Raw genomic sequence first — 18,016 nt, forward strand, 5'->3', positions numbered from 1 at the left:
GCGTCCGTGTGAGCCAATGAGAATTCAGCTCGAGCCCAACGTCACTTATAACTCGGTAAAACAGACCCAATGAGGTTATGAGACGAAAGTGAAAGTATAAACGGAGTTGCGATGTTCTGAACATCTCATTAAATTTGTTGTCAGTCGTTTTTTTCCTTAAATAAATAAAGTCTCAACACTGTGTGTGTGTGTGTGCCAGGTGTCCACATGTAAGTGAGAGTGTGAGTACTGCTGTTATATTATAATGCAGACTTTACTGACCCGTTAAACTGCACACACAGCAGACTGACATTCAATTATGTAACAAAAGCTTAACACACAAAGTGTCGTGCATTTATTCAGAGTTATATTATGTACTAATTAAAAAAAAACTTAGCAGAAACACCTTATTTTGGACAAACGTATTTAATAGTAATGCAAGAAAACTGAACTTAAACAACATCTGTTTTGACCTCAGAGAAACGCACAGGATTTGGTTGCAGTTTGCCCACATTTAGACAACATGTCAGCAGAGTATCTACTATAAATATTATTCTCACAATGTGAGGGAACACGCAGTGATTTAGTGTTTTTCTCCAATCAACGCTCATAAAAGAAAAAGAAAGAACAAGTCATCCTGAAATGTTTAACCACCACGTTAAGGAAAGATTTCGACAGACACATTTCTGTTTGCAGGCATCATCTTTACCAGCAGCAGACTCTTCCTGAACTCAAAATGCCAACAGCCTCCTCAGTGAAAAATGAAACTTATTGATCCCATGCTGGGAAATTACAGCGCAGCAGCAGCAATACACACAGTGACAATAACAACACAATGAAATAAAAATAATAACCTATACCTATAAAATGCAATAAAATAAAAATGTATATACAACAAATAAGCACTATTGAATGTCGTGCAAAGATAAAATAAAATGTAAGGTGCAGTGAACAGCATGCATAAAAACATATAAAGTGCAGTGACCAGAGTTTTAGCTGTTTTAGCTGTTATTGTACAGTGTGATGGCATGTGGCAGGAAAGACTTCCTGTAGCAGCCTGTGGGAGAAGGTCTGTCTGTCTACTGTGGAGGTGCTGATCGTTGTCCATGATGGATAACAGTTTGTTCAGCGTCCTCCTCTCCACCACGGCCTCAAAAGACTCCAGCCTGAGACCGAGTACAGAGCCAGCCCTCTTCATGATCTTATAAAGTCTGTTAGCGTCGCTGGCTCTGATGCTGCTGCCCCAACACACAACAGCAGAGAAAATGACAACAACAGACTGGTAGAAGATCTCCAACATCTTGCTGCACACGCTGAAGGATCTCAGCTTCCTCAGGAAACAGAGTCTGCTCATCCCCTTCTTGTACACAGCCTCGGTGTTAGAAGTCCAGTCCAGTCTGTTGCCGATCACCACTTGTAGTTTTTGTCGTAAGACAAGATGGAATTTTAAATGCAGTTCAATGCAGTTCTGTCCTTGGTGGGACCAAGCCAGAGGTTCAGTTTCAGGACATCTGAGTGGTGCTGAAGGAGTTTGGAGCCCCCCAAAACAACACTATCATCACAACGTGAGCCGTTAAGTCCAATCAGACTTTATATTCTCAATGAATATAAAGTCTAAATTAAAGTGTAAAGTATAAAGTCTATACATAAATTATTTTTGTGCTACTCATGCACTGTAATGTCCATTGTCATCGAGCAGAAAGGTCAAACTGAGTCTTCTTGTCTACAAAAACAGGACAAAACGAAATATTCCTGTGTGTATCCTCACAGTCCTGTGCTCACGGCGCTTTGCTGCTCTGGCATTGCAGCCAGCACACTTTGGGGCACTGAAAACAAACACCCACTGGAGATTATATACAGTGAAAAATTAATGAAAAGAACTCATCAAGATACAAAGTCAGGATTAAGATGGAGAGCTGCACCTGCTCTCACCCCCTGCAATTTAATTAAAAAGAAATTAAATTAAGCATGAAAATATTAAACAAGATTTGCACAGAATGCAAATCCAAATTACATTGCTAATTAGTTTACTTAATTAGTTAGTTATTTAGACGCCATAACCTCATAGTAAACAGGACTTGTAATACTATTAGAATGAGAGGTAATGGAAGAGCAGAGTCTGAACTGCGTCAGACAGAGAGCATCAGCAGTTTTATGGTTTCTGGTGTGGCACAGTAAAAATAAAGACTGTGAGATGTTAAAATCTGCGTCTCCACAGTCATTTGGCTGTTTGATCTGATAATTTGTCAGTGAATCGTTTGGCATTTCCTCCTGAACCACTGAGTGTTTCTAAACGAGTTAGTTCCTAAATAACCTTCAAAGATTTGTTTTTTTTTAATAAAAGAAGATTCTTTCTGTGCGCTGAAAGCCAGAATAGCAAAGCTGTGCAGGACATGAGCTCGAGTGGTTTTATAAGGCTGAGGTGCACGCGGAGGTCACTGTGCCACGCCCTTCACTCCGAAAACTCCCGCGTGCCGCCATTTTGTGTCTTCCTTTATTATTGTAAAGTAGAGAAGTTTGAAACATAGACGTGTTTCATCTGGAACAGTCAGACAAAGTCAGTCTTATCGTGTTCAGGCAGGTTACAGCTTGATTTACTCTGTTTTTGAGTCTGTCTGCTGAACCCTGCAGCTCGCGTTTCCGGCATCACGCAGATCAACAAAGTAAACATGACGACAGGCTTGTCATTAGTCTGGTGTGGTGTTAGAGCGCCCCCACTGGACACAATCGGCGCCTCCCTCTTTGCCGTTTCTGGGAAATCACGTGATGAGTGTGTTAGGTTGTGTTTTGAGCTGGTGAGAGTTTGAGATGACATGCGCTGTGGTTGTTATCTGCACCTCCCAAAGCATCGAAGCTTCTTCCCCTTTGACTTGTCCAGCCACATTCCTCTGGTGTTTTCAGAAAAAGATAATCAAAGGTGAACGACAGTGAAATGTCAGTGATTTAAGGAGGAAAAGCCTCGAATTAAGGGTGTTAATTTGACTCTAAATATGTTACAAACAGCACACTTCAAAGGAAAGTAAAACATTTGATGGATAAATTCAACAGAAATCAGTTGTAAACACACAAACACATGCTGCGGAGAGCTGGACAAAAGGATTTTAGACTGTAATAGAAACACAAACGCATGTTGTATAGTATGCATAGCCTACGTTTGTTCTGTATTTCCTGCTCTTATGTGTCCTGGAGACAGAGGTCACATAAGGACAGACCTGTAGGACAGACTGGTTTCTGCTGCTGAAAGCTCGCAGTCCCGCACGTCCACAAGCTTCTCACTAATCTGCATTTAAAGACTCACACTTTAGTTGTGTACACACTCTGATCAGCCGTTTTCATGGCGAACCGCAGGACACTTTAATGCAGAGCAAGAGACCGAGGAAGCAAAGACATGAAAATAGACCAGTCGAGTTCTGGTGATTATTTCTTGTCAAAGGGCGCCATCTACCTGTAAAATTAGAGAACTTCTCCCTGTAACTTTTAAACATTCCGTGTTTTTTATTAGTTATTGGTTTTAAACTATTGAAAGCGTAAAGCGTTTGTCTTTGTGTCTCCAGTCACTTTAATCTGCCGAGACAACTTTTCTTTTGAGGTCGCTTACTGTTGTTTGCGGCGGCTTTATTTTGAAATCATGACCGGTAGTGTGTTTTTTATTTCTTTTTTCTGGCTCGCTCGAGGGAGGTGAAAGTGAAACTAAAACGAAACCGGAGTTGAAGGGGAAAACCAACGATCAAACTCTACTTTCTTGGACAAATTATCAGAAACGAGCAGCACCTGGCAGCACAGAGAAGACAGATGATCATGTCTAACTTCTCTACAATCTACAAGCTGTCTCTGGTGGCAGCTTTCTGCTTCGTCCAAGGTAACGTTAGGCGTATCAGTCCTTTACTTTACTTAACTGTCGAATATTTTAGTCCTGCTGCAGTGTTTCTCTGGACAGGTAGACGAAATGGAGTAATGTTACTGCGATGCTTGTTTTCTCGTGTAATAAAGTAACTCAAACTCGAAAATGTTAACGTGCATGTTGTTACAGCTGCAGTAAATTCGCCTTCTTAAGGCCTTTTGGTCTGATCTTTTGCATACAGTTATTCACCATTTTTCAAAACTTTCAAGCATAGAAAAATAGCTGTCTGCTGTTTTTCAAATATTTTTATACTTCATACTTGACAAAGGAGGATCACAAGTGTGGGAAACGAGTCTAACTTAAACTGTACATTTCAGGTTATTAAACGTGTGAGTGTCCGTGAAGCGACTGTGCCGAATTTAGCAGAAGGTCCAGTCAAGTAAAAAAAATGTAAAGTATTTTCCTAGCCTTCATTTATTTTTCACTCAAACAGAGATCGCGTTAAATTAGGGTAAATTTCTAAATGGAATTTGGTATGAAGTATATGGAGTAGCGCCCTCTCGTGGCTGGAAGTCTAACACCTAGTGGTCGTGAAAACGCATGAAGACAGTGTTTTATACACTGGATTACTTCAAAATCAAACTCTGAAAATATAAATACACTCACTAAAAAACAGAAAACTGAGTTCTGAAGATATTCTTTTGTTTATTTAAAGGTCAAAACGTTTCAATGTCTAATTATTCTGCTGTGCTCCTGTTTACACTGTTTGTTTTTTATTAAATTGTTGATTTCCTCTTCTATCTGTTGTCCAAAGCCTACAGCAGCAGCTGTCCGCTGATGGAGTGCTGGTTTGTGCAGGAGAAGGTGGGTCGTGGAGGAGGTTTAACTGCACCTACAACCCAGGAAAAATCCCTGCTTCACATCCGGACGGACGCACACAGTCACAGTGCAGAGTCCCTTAAGGCTCCGTCCGACATCAGCCCGGACCGGATCTACTTTATTACCGGTTAGTTCCAAAAGAACCGGATGTGTAGTCACCTGGTTTTGCGTGTGTGCATTGCATGTGTAGATACAGAAAGTGCTGCACATTTTGTTTTCATTTTAATGTTGGGTTTTACTGTCATGAAATGATTCAGACTTGTACGTTGAAATAGATATTTAAATTTAAAATGGACAATAAAATAGAGTATAAAATTGTATTAAAGTATCACTAAATGAAGAAATAACAAGGAAAACTAAAAGTTTTTCACAAGGAAGAGCTGTAGTTTATGTTGATACACAAAAATGAATACATTAAGTGCAATATTAGTCTAATATACACATTTTATGCGTAATTGGACTTAATCTGCATGTCTCCCTGGCTTGAACGTATCGACACCTGGTTGAGCCCCAGTATGACCCTGATCCCAGTGTCCCAGGCTGTCTTTAACGGTGCCTTGTTAAAGAAATCCCTTTGACCACTTCCTGTTACTGTACATGTTAACCTTCTGGCTCCTCTGTCTCCAGACCCAGCCGGCACTCTCTGCCACCGCTCTCTGAACCCTTCAAAGGGCTCCATCAATAAGCCCCTGTGTGAGATAAACCCCTTCCTGCCACAGCCCTCCACCCTCAAATGGGTCGCTGCGCTCACAGACTCTGCCACAAGTCCAATATACCTGCAAGCTGATTGGTTTTCAACTGCCCATCAGGGCCTCGATGAACAGCTGACCGTTTCCACGATCACACGAGCTCCCTCAGGAACCAGAGAGCACGATGGTAATGATCCCTGGCTCAGGAGGATAGTTGAAGTTGATGATAGTTATGAGTGAAGTTTATTTTATCTCAGTCTGTCTAAGTTTGACTCTCCTTGCTGTCTGTTTCCTCAGTGATCCTGAGTGTGACCAGTAAAACGGTTTCTGTGCAGTCCAGACTCGGGGAACCAGTGCTGCTGGACTGCGGCTTCTGGGCCGACCCTTCCTCACCTCTGTCCGGGTCGGGTTTTGCCGTGGAGTGGCGCTACCAGTTCAGAGGCAACGGACGACTGGTTCTGGCTTACGACGGCAAGACGGACCGCTTGGCTGACGCACAAGAGGAAGGGGCCACTCTGGACTACGAGGATTTGCACAAGAGGGGAAATGCGTCCCTGATCCTGCAGGAAGCTAAAGTGCGTCACTCCGGGTTGTATATTTGCACAGTGTATCTGCCGTACGTTGTGGCTCAGGTTGCGGTGAACCTTGAAATTGTAGGTGAGAGAAATTCTGCTTTTCTGTTAGAAAATTAAGATGTTGTTGTTGATTGGGAACCAGATTGTCATTATTAACTTTCCCTGACTGTCTTCCCTCTTTTCTTTGTTTCTTCTCTTTTTCTTCTCCTACCCAGAACCTCCATCCCTCTCCATCCATCCATCTCCTCTGCCCCTCGCTGTTCCCGGACAGACCTTGTCTGTCCAGTGTGAGGCGTCCGGTTTTGCCCCCCTCTCGTTGGAGCTGAGCTGGGAGTTTAAAGGCGCTGATGGGAAGTCCAGGCCTCTGGGATCAGGCAGCGTGACAGGCCACAGACAGGCCACGGATGGAACCTATAGCCAGAGCAGCCGGCTGGAGCTCGATACCACTGCGCTGGACCTGGGGAGAGGAGGGGAGCTCACCTGTGTGGCTGCCCACTTTGGTGGCACACGACGGGCCAGCGTGACCCTCAATGTTATCGGTAATGTGTAAGAAATGTGTTGTTTAAAATATGGCTCAAGTTCTTTTGGTGACAACACGAATAGAAAAGATGGTTAGGCTCAGAAATTTGAGCAAAGGTCTTGTCAAGTTGTTGAGTGTTCGTTACGATGTAAAATGTTGTTCCACGTCTTTTACTTTTCAGCCTTGAGAGAAATTAAGAGGATTCATAGCAGTCACAGCCTGAATATCATCACTGCAGATCAACGTTTAAGACTTTGACAGACTCATACAAATGACAATTTTTTAGCATTTCAATGGAGATGAGATTATTTTAACACACCTATTATGTTTTAAAAAGCTAAAGTGGTTATTTTCATCATTCTGGTCTGACAAAAAGGTGTCGGTTAAGACTTGAATTTCGTCTTTTGTCTTTTCAGGCTTCAGTGCGCCCTCCATTGAGGACTCAATGGCGATGGTTGGTGTGGCGCTCGTGCTCTACGGCCTCATCAAGTTCGTCTCCTGGACCTTCACCAGCTCAGGTAGAACATAATCCAGAAAACAGAAAATACCTCGCGTGCAGACAGAAATGATAATAATTTACATTTTTGTACTCACTGAACCATTTCAAGCTGGATGAAGGTTTGGTGCTGTCTCAGGATTTGGATGCAGTAAGATAAAACAAATTTAAACAGATGTGACAAAATTTCTGATAAAAACAAATACATTTAGTGTGGAATGAATGCTGAGCCTTGAACAAACAAGAAGTTACAAGAAACATTTTAATTTCATTTCTGTATTTGACTTTTTGTCTTTTATTTCGCTGAGCACAGACTCAGATGAGGCTGATAAACAAGACAAGGTAACGTTACTTCTTCAGTTACTACCACACACACATTAAACTTTACATAAATGTACAACCTGCCCACTTGTGTTTCACAACACTACAGTCGTCTCCTGTCAGTAAAAACTTTTCACTTCTTTCACTTACAGAAAGACAAGTAAAGAAGGAAAGTGAAACTGAACCACCGGACCTTCCTGTGTGTGATATCCTGGTTTGGGCTCCTGGACTGACTATCAGCCCGTTCATTCAGGCTTCTAGCTGAAGCCATTTTTTAAAGCAAGTGTCGTGATAAATCTTTTCTTTTTTTTTTTTTGGTGAGATCATTCAGTTCTGTGTTGTTTGTCATTTTCAGTGTTTTGCACAAATAGTCAGAATACTTAGGAATAGAGATACCTTTGTGCAAGCCAGCAGTAACAGTTTTAAGAGGGCTTCTGCTCAGTCTGAACATGCATGTGGTGATGTTTTTTATCACTGGCTAATTTAAAGCAAAATGGTGGTTATATTGGCCTCCTGCTGTTTACCGAGTGTGTCGTTATGAACACTGGAAAAGGAAACGGTATTCTGTTGAAATGTCAGGTTTAGTTTGGAGATGCTTTCCCATGACGCCATATGTTTAAGGCAAACAACTATTATCTTTGTGGGACTAGAGATGACCCTTTATGTGTGTGTGTGTGTGTGTGTGTGTGCGTGCGTGTGCATGTGTGTGGGTGTGAATAAGAAAGACAAAGAACTAAAACATCCTTTTGTAAATGATCCAGAACAGGAAAGTTAATATCTGACTAAACAGTGAATCTGAATATGTTTGTAAATACAGAGAATATAATGTATGTATATTATGACTGTATGTGTGTGTGTGTGTGCGTGTATGTGTGCGTGTGTGTGTGTCAGTCACAGTAGTGCTCTCGTCATGCGTTGCTAGAAATGATGACCAATCAGCCTGGGCTAATGCAAAATTAAACTTCCTCAGAAATGTGAAGGAAATGGTACAAACAGACTGCTTAAATGTACAGAAGGGAAAATTCTAAATTTGTGTCAGAATTTAAAATTCACAGATGAAGTCTGCATTTTAAGTGAAACAGGCCTGCTTCTTCAAACGTGCTGCCCCCAGTCTCCTGTTTGGAAATGATTGTCTCCTTTCAAATATGCTGATATTGATTAAAAAGGGGGGAAAGGTGCCTTCTATAGCTTGAAGTGTTATCACAGAGTGTCATGGCTGTGTTTTTGTTTTTGTTTTTTGGGGTTTTTTTTGCTGCAAAGTCAGCAGGGATGACAAGTTTCTCAATAAAATCCTTCATAATGACCACACTGCTGTCTGAGTGGACTAAAATACAACGTGACTACACTGGAATAAACGTCTATCTGATTTTCAAATTAAGTAAAATTTTCATATAGTGACAACGAGAAAGTGTGACTTCCGTTTTTCTCTTCACAATAAAACTACATGGCGAGCGTACCGTTTTGTTTTGGTGTGGTATTAATACTAAAGTGAAAATAGGTAGGTTCTGCAATGGAAATACAAAATTAATTGAATAATAGTTAAAGCTCAAGTGTTTTATACGAGCCACTCGCCAGGTAAACTTGATTTCTAAAAGTTAATTCGTGGCCTTACATGTCTTCATTTTTATTTTATTTATTTATTTTTTTTGCTTATGTCATGAAGATAATGGATGTAATTTAGAATAGCCCTTTGATAATCGTTTGAATATTTTTAATATTCTGTCAAGTCTATGTTTAATCAAATCAAAACAAAACAAAAACCTCACGTCGATCGTAGTCAAAGGGAGAATATCACCCAATAGCCAACAACATTACTGGAGGTGAAACATCTATCAACCAATCAGAGACATTGATGCTTCTCCAACTTTAGCGGGTACACTTACGATCTGTAGTCGACAGTTTAGCCAAGTTGACGAGTATTGTATTAGTAAATAGAAAGTATGTTGGATTAAGTATACGATATTAAAGAGCCTGACGGATTTTGTGAGTCCAGCGAGTTATGCTGTAGAGAAAAGAATGCCGTTTTTTAGCTCGCTCGTCATTTTCTTATTTGGCTCACTTACTAATAACAGCGCTAACTAGCTAGCCGATGCTAACCTTAGCTAACTCGAGCACAGAATATTGAAGATGCGTCGTGGTGGATTTCTGTCCTCTTTTGTTGCCACGCTAAAGAGGTCATAAAAAAGCGGTTAGTATGTGTGAGAGTGTCATAATGTGTGACGGCTCCGTGTTTACTGAAGCCTTTGTGTGTTTTGCCATGTCTGTAATGTACTGTGTCATCAGGCTGTTCAGTTTCGTTTAACAGTTAAAGTATTCGGGAGAGCGTGTTGTAGCATGTTTCGATTTATGCTGCCTTGTAGAAAAATGCTATCGTAACGCGGATAGACAGGACTAATCCTGACCTACCGGCATGTGTAAGTAGCACATACCGATAGATAACATATAACGGCGGGACACAGGACTTTTCGTCTCACTTCTTAAACCGGAGACGACATGACGCTAATGTTAAGTGTCTTATTTGCTTGTCCCTGAATGAAGCAGCGGTGTTAGAGCACCATGGCAAAATTCACAGGCATGTGTGTGTCTGTGTGTGTTGGAGCAGATTGTGGCCAAATATGAAAAGATTCTGAATGTTGCTCTCCAATTTCTGTTCAGTTTTCCTTTCGTTTTGTCCAAAACATTCAGCGTCATCCTGAACGAGATCCCACTGGGAAGTTCAACAAACGTCCCTCAGGATTTGTGTTTGTGAGACTGTGAATGTAGTGTTAAATTAACTGTTAAGAACTCTACGGGAAAATGCCTCCACATTTCACATAGTTATAGTCTGGATCACCCTTTAGGGCTGCGATCGTCTTCATACTCGATTAAAGGGGATGAAAGATGTCTGTTTAAAGTTGCCAAAGCCAAAATCATAGTCAGTTTTGTCAGTGGAAGACCCCACAATTGCTGCAAATCTTTCCTTTGGACAGTTTAAAATGAAGAACATCGAACATTTTTACTTAAAAAATGTCTTGTCAGATTTTTAATATTGCTTACTCATTCCTTTAAAGCACCACACGCCTCATGTTTCACCACAATACAGTAGATTTCGTATTGATTCCTTTCCAGGGTTTCAGCTTTCTTCTGCTTCTTTGACATCTTTTACTTTTGCAGTAACCCTGATCAGCATTCTTCCTGTTTGTATTTTCTGAAAGCAGAAATAAACTTGGATAAACTTTGGATGGCGGTGGCTCCTGCCTCGATGGCAGATAAGATCATAGTCCTTGATGGTGACGATGAAGATGACAGGCCTCAGCCTTCCTGCTCTGCCTCCAGCTCGTCCTCTCAGCATCAAGCCAAAAATGTGTCGCCACTCAAAGCTCAGCAGCCTGTCCCCACCCACATCACAGAGTCACCTTTTGCCTCAGCCAAGAAGCAAGAACATGTTCTGCTGGCAGAGAATCAGAAGTTGTTCACTGAGGTGAGTTTTACCCAAAGTGGATGGTCAGTCCTGACTGTATTTGTTTGTTTGTTTTATTTTGGATATCGTTGTGATTATATTGACAAGACACTAAAACCAGACGGGGACTGGAAAACCCTGATCACATTGTGCTGTTGCTGGATGTGTTCCTCTTATTTTTTTTATGTCCTTCCTCTGTCACCTTGGCTTGTCATCCTTCATGTTTTCTTTTCTCCATGCTCTCAGTTTATGGAACACTGCACACCTCTCACTGAGGACTGCCCTGAGGTCTTAACCTTCCTCCAAACCAAGCGTTCCAAGGCCTACCCAGACTATCTGTCATCTGTGGAGTTCAGGAACACCTTGGGACGCTGTTTGACTCGCGCTCAGGCCAACCGTTCTAAAACTTTTGTCTACATCAATGAACTGTGCACTGTACTCAAGCAGCATGCGGCCAAGAAGAGGCAGATCGTCACCAAAGTTGAGCCTGGGCCTTGTACCTCAACATCCAGTTCTCCCCAGTCTACCTCTCTTACGCTCAGAAGTAAAGATACGACTAAAGTTGAGATGGATAACCAGGCAGCTGACAGTAAGCAGCCTTCCCCTTCAGGACCGCAGGAGGGTGTGGAGGACAATAAGGAGCAACAAGAAGCAGAGAAGAAGGCACAGAGGGCACTGAGGAAACAGGTTAGTGTTGAACCGTAAGAGGCATGACTAGAATTGTAAATAATAACACGATTTAGCTGTTGAATATAACAGTTGGAATTTGGTTAAGATGATTCTTAAAACTACATTTTTGTTTTCACGTTTGGGTTTTGCTTGTTCATCTGGTGTTGTGTTGACAATTTTATCCCATTGTCTCCTTTTTGTTGCTCTTATAAATAATGAGGCTTGTCGCTGGGTTCTGTAAAATATATCCTGAAATCCATTTCATTATCGCCGCAGTGCTGCTGCCTGCATGAGTATAACCACCTGTGTGCACGGCAGGTGACATTCAGCGAGTAGAGCAGCACACTCACTGGCTGTTGATGAGTTTATTTCCACCCAGTGATAGGCTGTTAGATGTTTCCATATCCAAGGAAAAATTGTTTTGTTTTTTAATCACCTGGCCTTCATTGGACTTTTTACTTACGCACTTTATCCTTGTTGTCAATGACTCTCAGATTGCCTACCTGGAGAACCTACTGAAGGTGTACCATGATGAGATCCGCCGCCTGCAGCAGGCCGAGCTGAGTTTAGACGACCTGGGATCTGAGGAGTCTTTATACATCCAGGAGCACAAGCTCAAACGCAAGGTCAGGCTGAAGTCTGATGCAGCTTATGAACAGTGCTGAAAGCTATTAAAAGAACCGTAACGCCAGATTGTTGTCCTTCCATCTTCCAGATGATGAAGATTTATGAAAAGCTGTGTGAACTAAAGGGCTGCAGCCCACTGACGGGCCGAGTCATTGAGCAGAGGATCTCCTACAGCGGCACTCGTTATCCTGAGATCAACAAGAGGGTGAGCGGGCGGTTGTTGCTGAAGTTGTTTCATTAATTATATGTAATCAGCATTTGGGTTAATATAAGTATGGGATCAGACTCTGAGTCAGCAGATACCAATGTTACAGGATCTATGTGGGTCCTGAGGCCAGAGAACAAGACTGGGACTTCCCTCGGGCAGTCGGTCGTAGTAGTTGTAAGTCAGTGTGTTTGTTTCTCCTGTCAGATCGAGCGCTTCATCAACAGTCCCGAGGCACAGAGGAACCCTCCAGATTACCAAGACGTCCTCCAGCAGGTGCTGCGTGCCAATGAGCGCCACACCCTGTGCCTGAGCAGGAAACAGCTGAACCAGATCGCCAAGGATGCTTTCGGATATATCGGGACCCGCATGCAGGAAAGACGGCACCAGGACCTGGTGTACAACTTTGGCTCGCACCTCACTGACCCCTACGAGCGTGGTGAGCATTTGAGCCGGATTTTTCCAAAAAGTGTTTAAAAATGAATATAAGATAAGCTTTCATTAGTGGGAAAATTCTCTTTTAAGGTTAAAGCCCCACTGTGTGATCTTACTTGCTAAAAGCCTTCAACGAGGACCACTGGTGCAAAGAAAATGTTTTTCTTTCTTTCAGTCTCTCTTGTTTCTTTCCTCCGTCGCTGTTCTTGTTCTCACCATTTGTTCTTTTCTCATCACGTATCACACACACGCTCTTTTCTCCACCGGCGTCTGAAGCCGCAGACCCAGCGCTGAAGGACGCCTCGCTGCTTCGGAAGCTTCAGTCCAACAGGAAAGTGGCTCTGTCCCACCTGGAGGAGGTCATCACCAAGTATGCCGTCAAACAAGAGGACACAGAGGAGCAGGAGAGGACCAAACGACTCAAGAAAAACAGCAAGGAGAAAGAGGTGTGAGAGCATCCGGGGCAGGAGGAGAATCATCACAGGCCTGTTCTGCTTTCAGTGGTTCACATGCTGTTGGTTTCATATTTATTCATGATGGATTTGTAATGTCTCGATGACTCGTGAATGAATTCAGTCTCAGCAGGGGGAGGTGTTGAAATGGAGCATAATTTTGTTTCCAAATCAAAAAGTGTTGGTGTTCGTCATCAGTTCTGTTCATGTTTCACCCTCCTGTCTGATCCTCACTGTTCGCAGGGCCACAAATCAGAGAAGGGAAAGGAGGTGAACGGAGTGGCAGAGGAGGAAGAAGCAGAGGTAGAGGAGGAGGAGGAGGAGGAGGAGGATGAGGAGGAAGATGAATCGTCAGACCCAGACATCGAGGAAGAGATCCAGGCCAGCACTCAGCAGGATGGACAAGGTGGAGATATTAACACAGAAATGTTTTTGTGTCATTCTAAATGATATTTTACAAACACTTTCTTGTCATCCTGACGTTTCTCTCACTTTGAGTTTCTGTTCAGAGGAACACATTAGTGTGCCTGTCCTGAACATGGCGGCTCGTATCATCTGCTCTGAGAGGCTCCGTGCACATTAAAGTAGCTTCTGTAGGTGTTGAGGAGGTTTTAAGAATACAAAAGATAAAAACTGACGTTGTGTGCCGTGTGAGGTGTCCTGGCTGTGGGGAAAGTACTACGACTCTGCCGTATAGCAGTTATTTCTCTGCCCCTTTTTAAAATTACCCCTCAGAATTTATGAATCTGCAGATGTTGGCAGTTTCAAAGGTTTAACTGCTGGACACAAAATATCCTCCAGTTTGCTGAAAAGTCCGATGACCTTCAAAACTCCTTGTGATGTTACTGATCGTGTTCCTGTGTCTCAGCAGATGTCGAAATCTGCACGTTTACGTTTAAATATTCATAAATATGACATGATGATGATGTGGTTTTATGACAAACGAGCAGCGAGCCACGCCGCAGCAGGCCACGTTCTGAACGAGTGCGTCGACTGTTTCAGCTGTCATATAGTAAATGCATCGTTAAGGAGCTGATCAGATCAGATGGCAGAGCACACAAACAGGCCTGAAGTCAGTTTGATCGTTATGAGTAGGACACGTATTTTACCCAGTAGAGTCCACCTGATCACCTGTATCATACACAGCTGTTTTGTCAGACGAGGCGACACACACAGGAGAAAAGATGGCATCGCTTGTCTTTCTTTGTCTTTTTACAGATGATGAAGAGAACGAGGAAGACGACGGCAACGAGGCCGAACAAGCTCGTGATGGCCCCAGCAAGGAGGATCAGATGGACGAAGTCCCGGGAAGTGTTTCTGCAGGTGAAGATGGGAGCGCGAAAGATGAGGACGAAGAGCCGGTGACAAGTGGACTCAGTCCTCTCTCTGAAGAAAGCAAGTCCCAGATATCTCCGCTGTCGGACATCCCCTCCCCCAGACACAGCCCCAGCCAATCAGAGCCAGTGCAGACTGATAACCAGAGGCGGCTGTCCAATGGTAACCTTGCGGGATTAGAGGAGCTCGTGGATTCCTCCAATCATGTCTCAGTCTTGCTGGTAAGCACTAGTAAAGTCACAAAGGACCCTGCTGATGTCTCCATGGTAGCAGCCAATATGGCAGCTCTGCCCCTCTCACCTGTGGTCATAGTGGAAAAATGTCTCACACAGACTTCCAACGGCACGTCGCCGCCTCCCAGCCCTCGGACCACAAGGAGCCAGAAGAGGAAGAGGCAGGAAATGACATCAGTGAGCTCTGAAAATGCAAAGCACATCATCATCCATGACAGGTACAGCAAAGAAGCAACAAACAAGAGCTTCACCTGTTAAAATGACTAAGGTGATCTGTCAGTGCATGTGCAAAGGAAACAGCAGGGGGTTCTGCTCTGGCTTATCTCAGCACCTTAAAACTATCGCTGCAGTCTGCACACACTAATGAAGGTTAACAGGGCAGACTCAAGTTTGTTTAACTTAGTCTGGGACTCCATATTTTAAATGTCATGTTTACACTGTGAAACTGTTGCAGCAGCTTGGATCTGAGTTGGTGGCAGGTCGCTGTATGAACTCAGTTGATAATATTTCTCTACAAAATTGTTTAACCATCTTTTACATTTTCCTTTCTGTTATTTTTGCTCTCCCTCTTTATTTTCCTCCTCACTTCTCTTTCTCCTCATCCCGCTCTCCATCCGTCCATCCTTTTCCCCCCTCAGTGAGGTCGATATCCCTCTGGACTGCAGTTCTCCCCAGCAGGCAGAGTCGACCCGAGCAGACACGCCGAACCAGGAGACGGTCAGCAGCTCACAGCTGACGCCGCCTCCCAAGAAGAACAAGGTGAGCGCACATCGGTGGTAAATGAGAATTTAGGGCCTGAACGGCCATGACTGATGGGTTGGTGAATAGCCTTTCCTGTCATTGTGTATGCATTCAACCCAGCAAACGTTTTGATTTTACCTTTAAAACCTGCTTCACAGTCCTGTTTGCAGCCCCTCTGGTGTTAAGAAGACGATAAAATAACTTTTCCTCCCAGTTGGCCTGTTTATTACTCTTAATTAATCGATAATGAATTCTGATGTTCAAATCGTTGGTGTGAATGCGAGGGGCTGTTTTCAGGTCAGTTTTGAGATCACACGTTTCCTCACCGGTCTGCCGCTTGTCTGTGCAGGTCAACGTGGCCACCCAGTGCGACCCGGACGAGATCATCGTCCTGTCAGACTCCGAATGACCTTTGACCTCTCACTGGCCACAACGTTCTTCCACGTCACCTCTGGGGCTGAATGTCTGTAAATGCACTCGTTCTTAAGGACTGGCCTTGGCTGCTGCCTCAAAGAAAGGAGAAAAAAACCAAACTTTTTCATATTAAAAATTCTGAAATTGCTCATATAAATGTGATGGATTTTTACAGAATCACAGCAGCCTTTTGTAGCTGTGAAAGACTTGAATTGAATTCAGTACCTCACGTCACTTGATTACCAAACGAAAGCCAAGTGTTTCTGTGAAGGACTTAAATAAAAATTGTGCATCGACATTTGAATGAAAGCTGCTTAAACAGGATGTGATTCTGAGAGAATCATGGAGCCTTCTCCTCCTCCTTCTTCTTCTTCTCCTTCTTCTTCTGCTGTGTGCACCACAGAGTGAACCTTTGGCTGATTGTCTGAGACTGAACTTGTGGTTAATGTGGTTTAGGTGAGAAACCAGTGCCTGAAAACTGTTCCCACAGACACTCGGCTGCCGAGGACTGTGTGAGCTCCCCGCCGGCTCGTTTACATTTTTATATTTCAATCAGATGTTGTCATAAAGGAGAGGGAGGAGGTGGTCTGTACAGAGGGGTGTCGTCGTTTTATTTGCTGTTGCATTAAATTGCTGAGCTGTGGTGGTTTGTACTCTGCTGTTAGTGTGGGCTGCAGCAGTGCTGATGGAGAACGTCTTTATTTTTAATTTTTATATTTCCCCCTTCAAGTGTTTCCAGTTTTAGGTTTGTAAAAAAAAATGTTTTTTATTTTCAGGCTGATGTTTGCTGCAGGGTAGCTGAGCAGTTTGCAGATAAATATCGACTGTACAGAGGAGTCCTGTTGGTTAACTCGCAGCGTGTTTGCAGGATAAGGCTGACAATATTTTATGTTTTTCTTATCAAATCCCCGCACAACGTAGGGACGTGGACTCTCAGTTACACATCCACCGTCCTACTGCTGGGGCCCCAAGTGTGTATCCATCCACAGCTGAAAGTAGTCCCAGACAAGTGCACTGTTTACTCCTTCCTGAGTGACCCAGGATCTGGCTGTTTTAGAAAATTAGGAGCCTTTTAAAAAGAAAAAACAAAAATGTAAAATTAAACTTTTGACCCATTTTTAAAGATTTGTGTGTTCAGTAAGATCCAGTGGAGGTTGGACACTTAACACACTGCTGGTTTTGGTGTGTGTGGGATAAGATGTCAGCCTTTTCTCCTAAGTGGCTAACAGACAAAAAGTTAAACTCGTGTTTCTCTGTTAGTGCATCTGAGACACACTGATAACCACAGTTAATCAGCTGGTCCCCACAGACCCACCTGACCCGTTAGCCAGTGGGTTTCCTCGTCAGAACTGGCCCAGTTAAGGATCCTCAAGGCCCGAATCAATGAAAAATGCTCAACAGAAATCCAGTTTTATCCTGACAAACAAAGATTGTCTTTAGCTGTTAGAGGTGCTTTTACTTTTTATTCTCTGGGTTTTCAGATAAATTGGAGGGTTAATTTGGAATTTTTACGTCCCTGTCATATTGAGGAAAAAGTTAGTTTTTCTGTCTTGTAGGCAGTGTGGGACTGTGTTGCACTTAAGATCTCCAGCATCTGATGAATGAGACGCACAATGGAGCATTAATACACTGATGGGAAAATTCTCTTTATTTTCATCGCTTTGTTTGTTTGTTGGTTTGTTTTTCTTTCATTTTTTTTAACTTAAGAGTAACAACACATGGGTGAGATGATGTTTTGGGTGAAATAAAAAGTTTCTGGAACGTAGACGTGGCACAGAGCTACGGTAGCCTGTCAGGCCTCACTTCTGCAGAGGGCCGATCCACTGCTCACTGTGAATTTTTTCCTTCACATTTTTGATAATAAAATAAATGATGTTTTGTTTTTTTAATTATACGGCCTCCTGATTTGGATTTTTGCTTCTCCTTGAAGCAGATGTGTTGAACATGTGTTTACAGTCCATTCTGCAAAGGCTGCAGATGATTTATTTATTTATGTTTTTATCGTTCAGGTCTTTAGAAAGTCTCCTCAGCAGGCTGATCACAACACGTTTCCTCTTTGGTTTGTAGCTGCAGATCCCGCTCACCGATCCCGTTCATTTAGTGGATCTGGGAGCTGATGAACGGACAAACCACAGAGAGATGAATCATTTCTCTTTCCATCGAGTG

General features: G+C 43.0%; 2 protein-coding genes across 3 annotated transcripts; both read left to right on the forward strand.

The window, feature by feature from the left end:
- Positions 1-3,627: 3,627 nt before the first annotated feature.
- Positions 3,628-8,606, forward strand: tapbp.1 (TAP binding protein (tapasin), tandem duplicate 1). The gene is made up of 8 exons (XM_046418728.1): positions 3,628-3,838; positions 4,635-4,826; positions 5,327-5,575; positions 5,686-6,045; positions 6,179-6,502; positions 6,900-7,001; positions 7,293-7,321; positions 7,453-8,606. Exons 1-8 carry the CDS (start codon positions 3,772-3,774, stop codon positions 7,462-7,464), a joined length of 1,335 nt encoding a protein of 444 aa, XP_046274684.1. The 5' UTR covers positions 3,628-3,771; the 3' UTR covers positions 7,465-8,606.
- A 535-nt stretch (positions 8,607-9,141) lies between these two features.
- daxx (death-domain associated protein) lies at positions 9,142-17,739 on the forward strand. Of its 2 annotated transcripts, XM_046418724.1 has the most exons (12): positions 9,144-9,488; positions 10,498-10,760; positions 10,986-11,426; positions 11,903-12,034; positions 12,124-12,240; positions 12,448-12,679; positions 12,952-13,121; positions 13,371-13,533; positions 14,346-14,683; positions 14,795-14,913; positions 15,334-15,454; positions 15,786-17,739. In XM_046418724.1, the coding sequence occupies exons 2-12, from the start codon at positions 10,521-10,523 to the stop codon at positions 15,843-15,845; spliced, it is 2,133 nt and encodes a 710-aa protein (XP_046274680.1). In that variant the 5' UTR covers positions 9,144-9,488; positions 10,498-10,520; the 3' UTR covers positions 15,846-17,739. The 2 variants fall into 2 exon arrangements, with proteins under 2 accessions (XP_046274679.1, XP_046274680.1); XM_046418723.1 differs by having other exon boundaries at positions 9,142-9,488; positions 14,346-14,913.
- Positions 17,740-18,016: the final 277 nt, after the last annotated feature.

Source organism: Scatophagus argus, chromosome 17, assembly GCF_020382885.2.
Source record: "Scatophagus argus isolate fScaArg1 chromosome 17, fScaArg1.pri, whole genome shotgun sequence".
NCBI classification, from domain to species: domain Eukaryota; kingdom Metazoa; phylum Chordata; class Actinopteri; family Scatophagidae; genus Scatophagus; species Scatophagus argus.

Coding starts and splice junctions, on each gene's coding strand:
- tapbp.1 (XM_046418728.1), top strand. CDS start 3,772: ATGATCATGTCTAACTTCTCTACAATCTACAAGCTGTCTCTGGTGGCA. Junction 4,827..5,326: donor CCGGATCTACTTTATTACCG/GTTAGTTCCAAA, acceptor CTCTGTCTCCAG/ACCCAGCCGGCACTCTCTGC. Junction 6,503..6,899: donor CGTGACCCTCAATGTTATCG/GTAATGTGTAAG, acceptor TTGTCTTTTCAG/GCTTCAGTGCGCCCTCCATT.
- daxx (XM_046418723.1), top strand. CDS start 10,521: ATGGCGGTGGCTCCTGCCTCGATGGCAGATAAGATCATAGTCCTTGAT. Junction 13,122..13,370: donor AAAACAGCAAGGAGAAAGAG/GTGTGAGAGCAT, acceptor CACTGTTCGCAG/GGCCACAAATCAGAGAAGGG. Junction 13,534..14,345: donor CACTCAGCAGGATGGACAAG/GTGGAGATATTA, acceptor GTCTTTTTACAG/ATGATGAAGAGAACGAGGAA.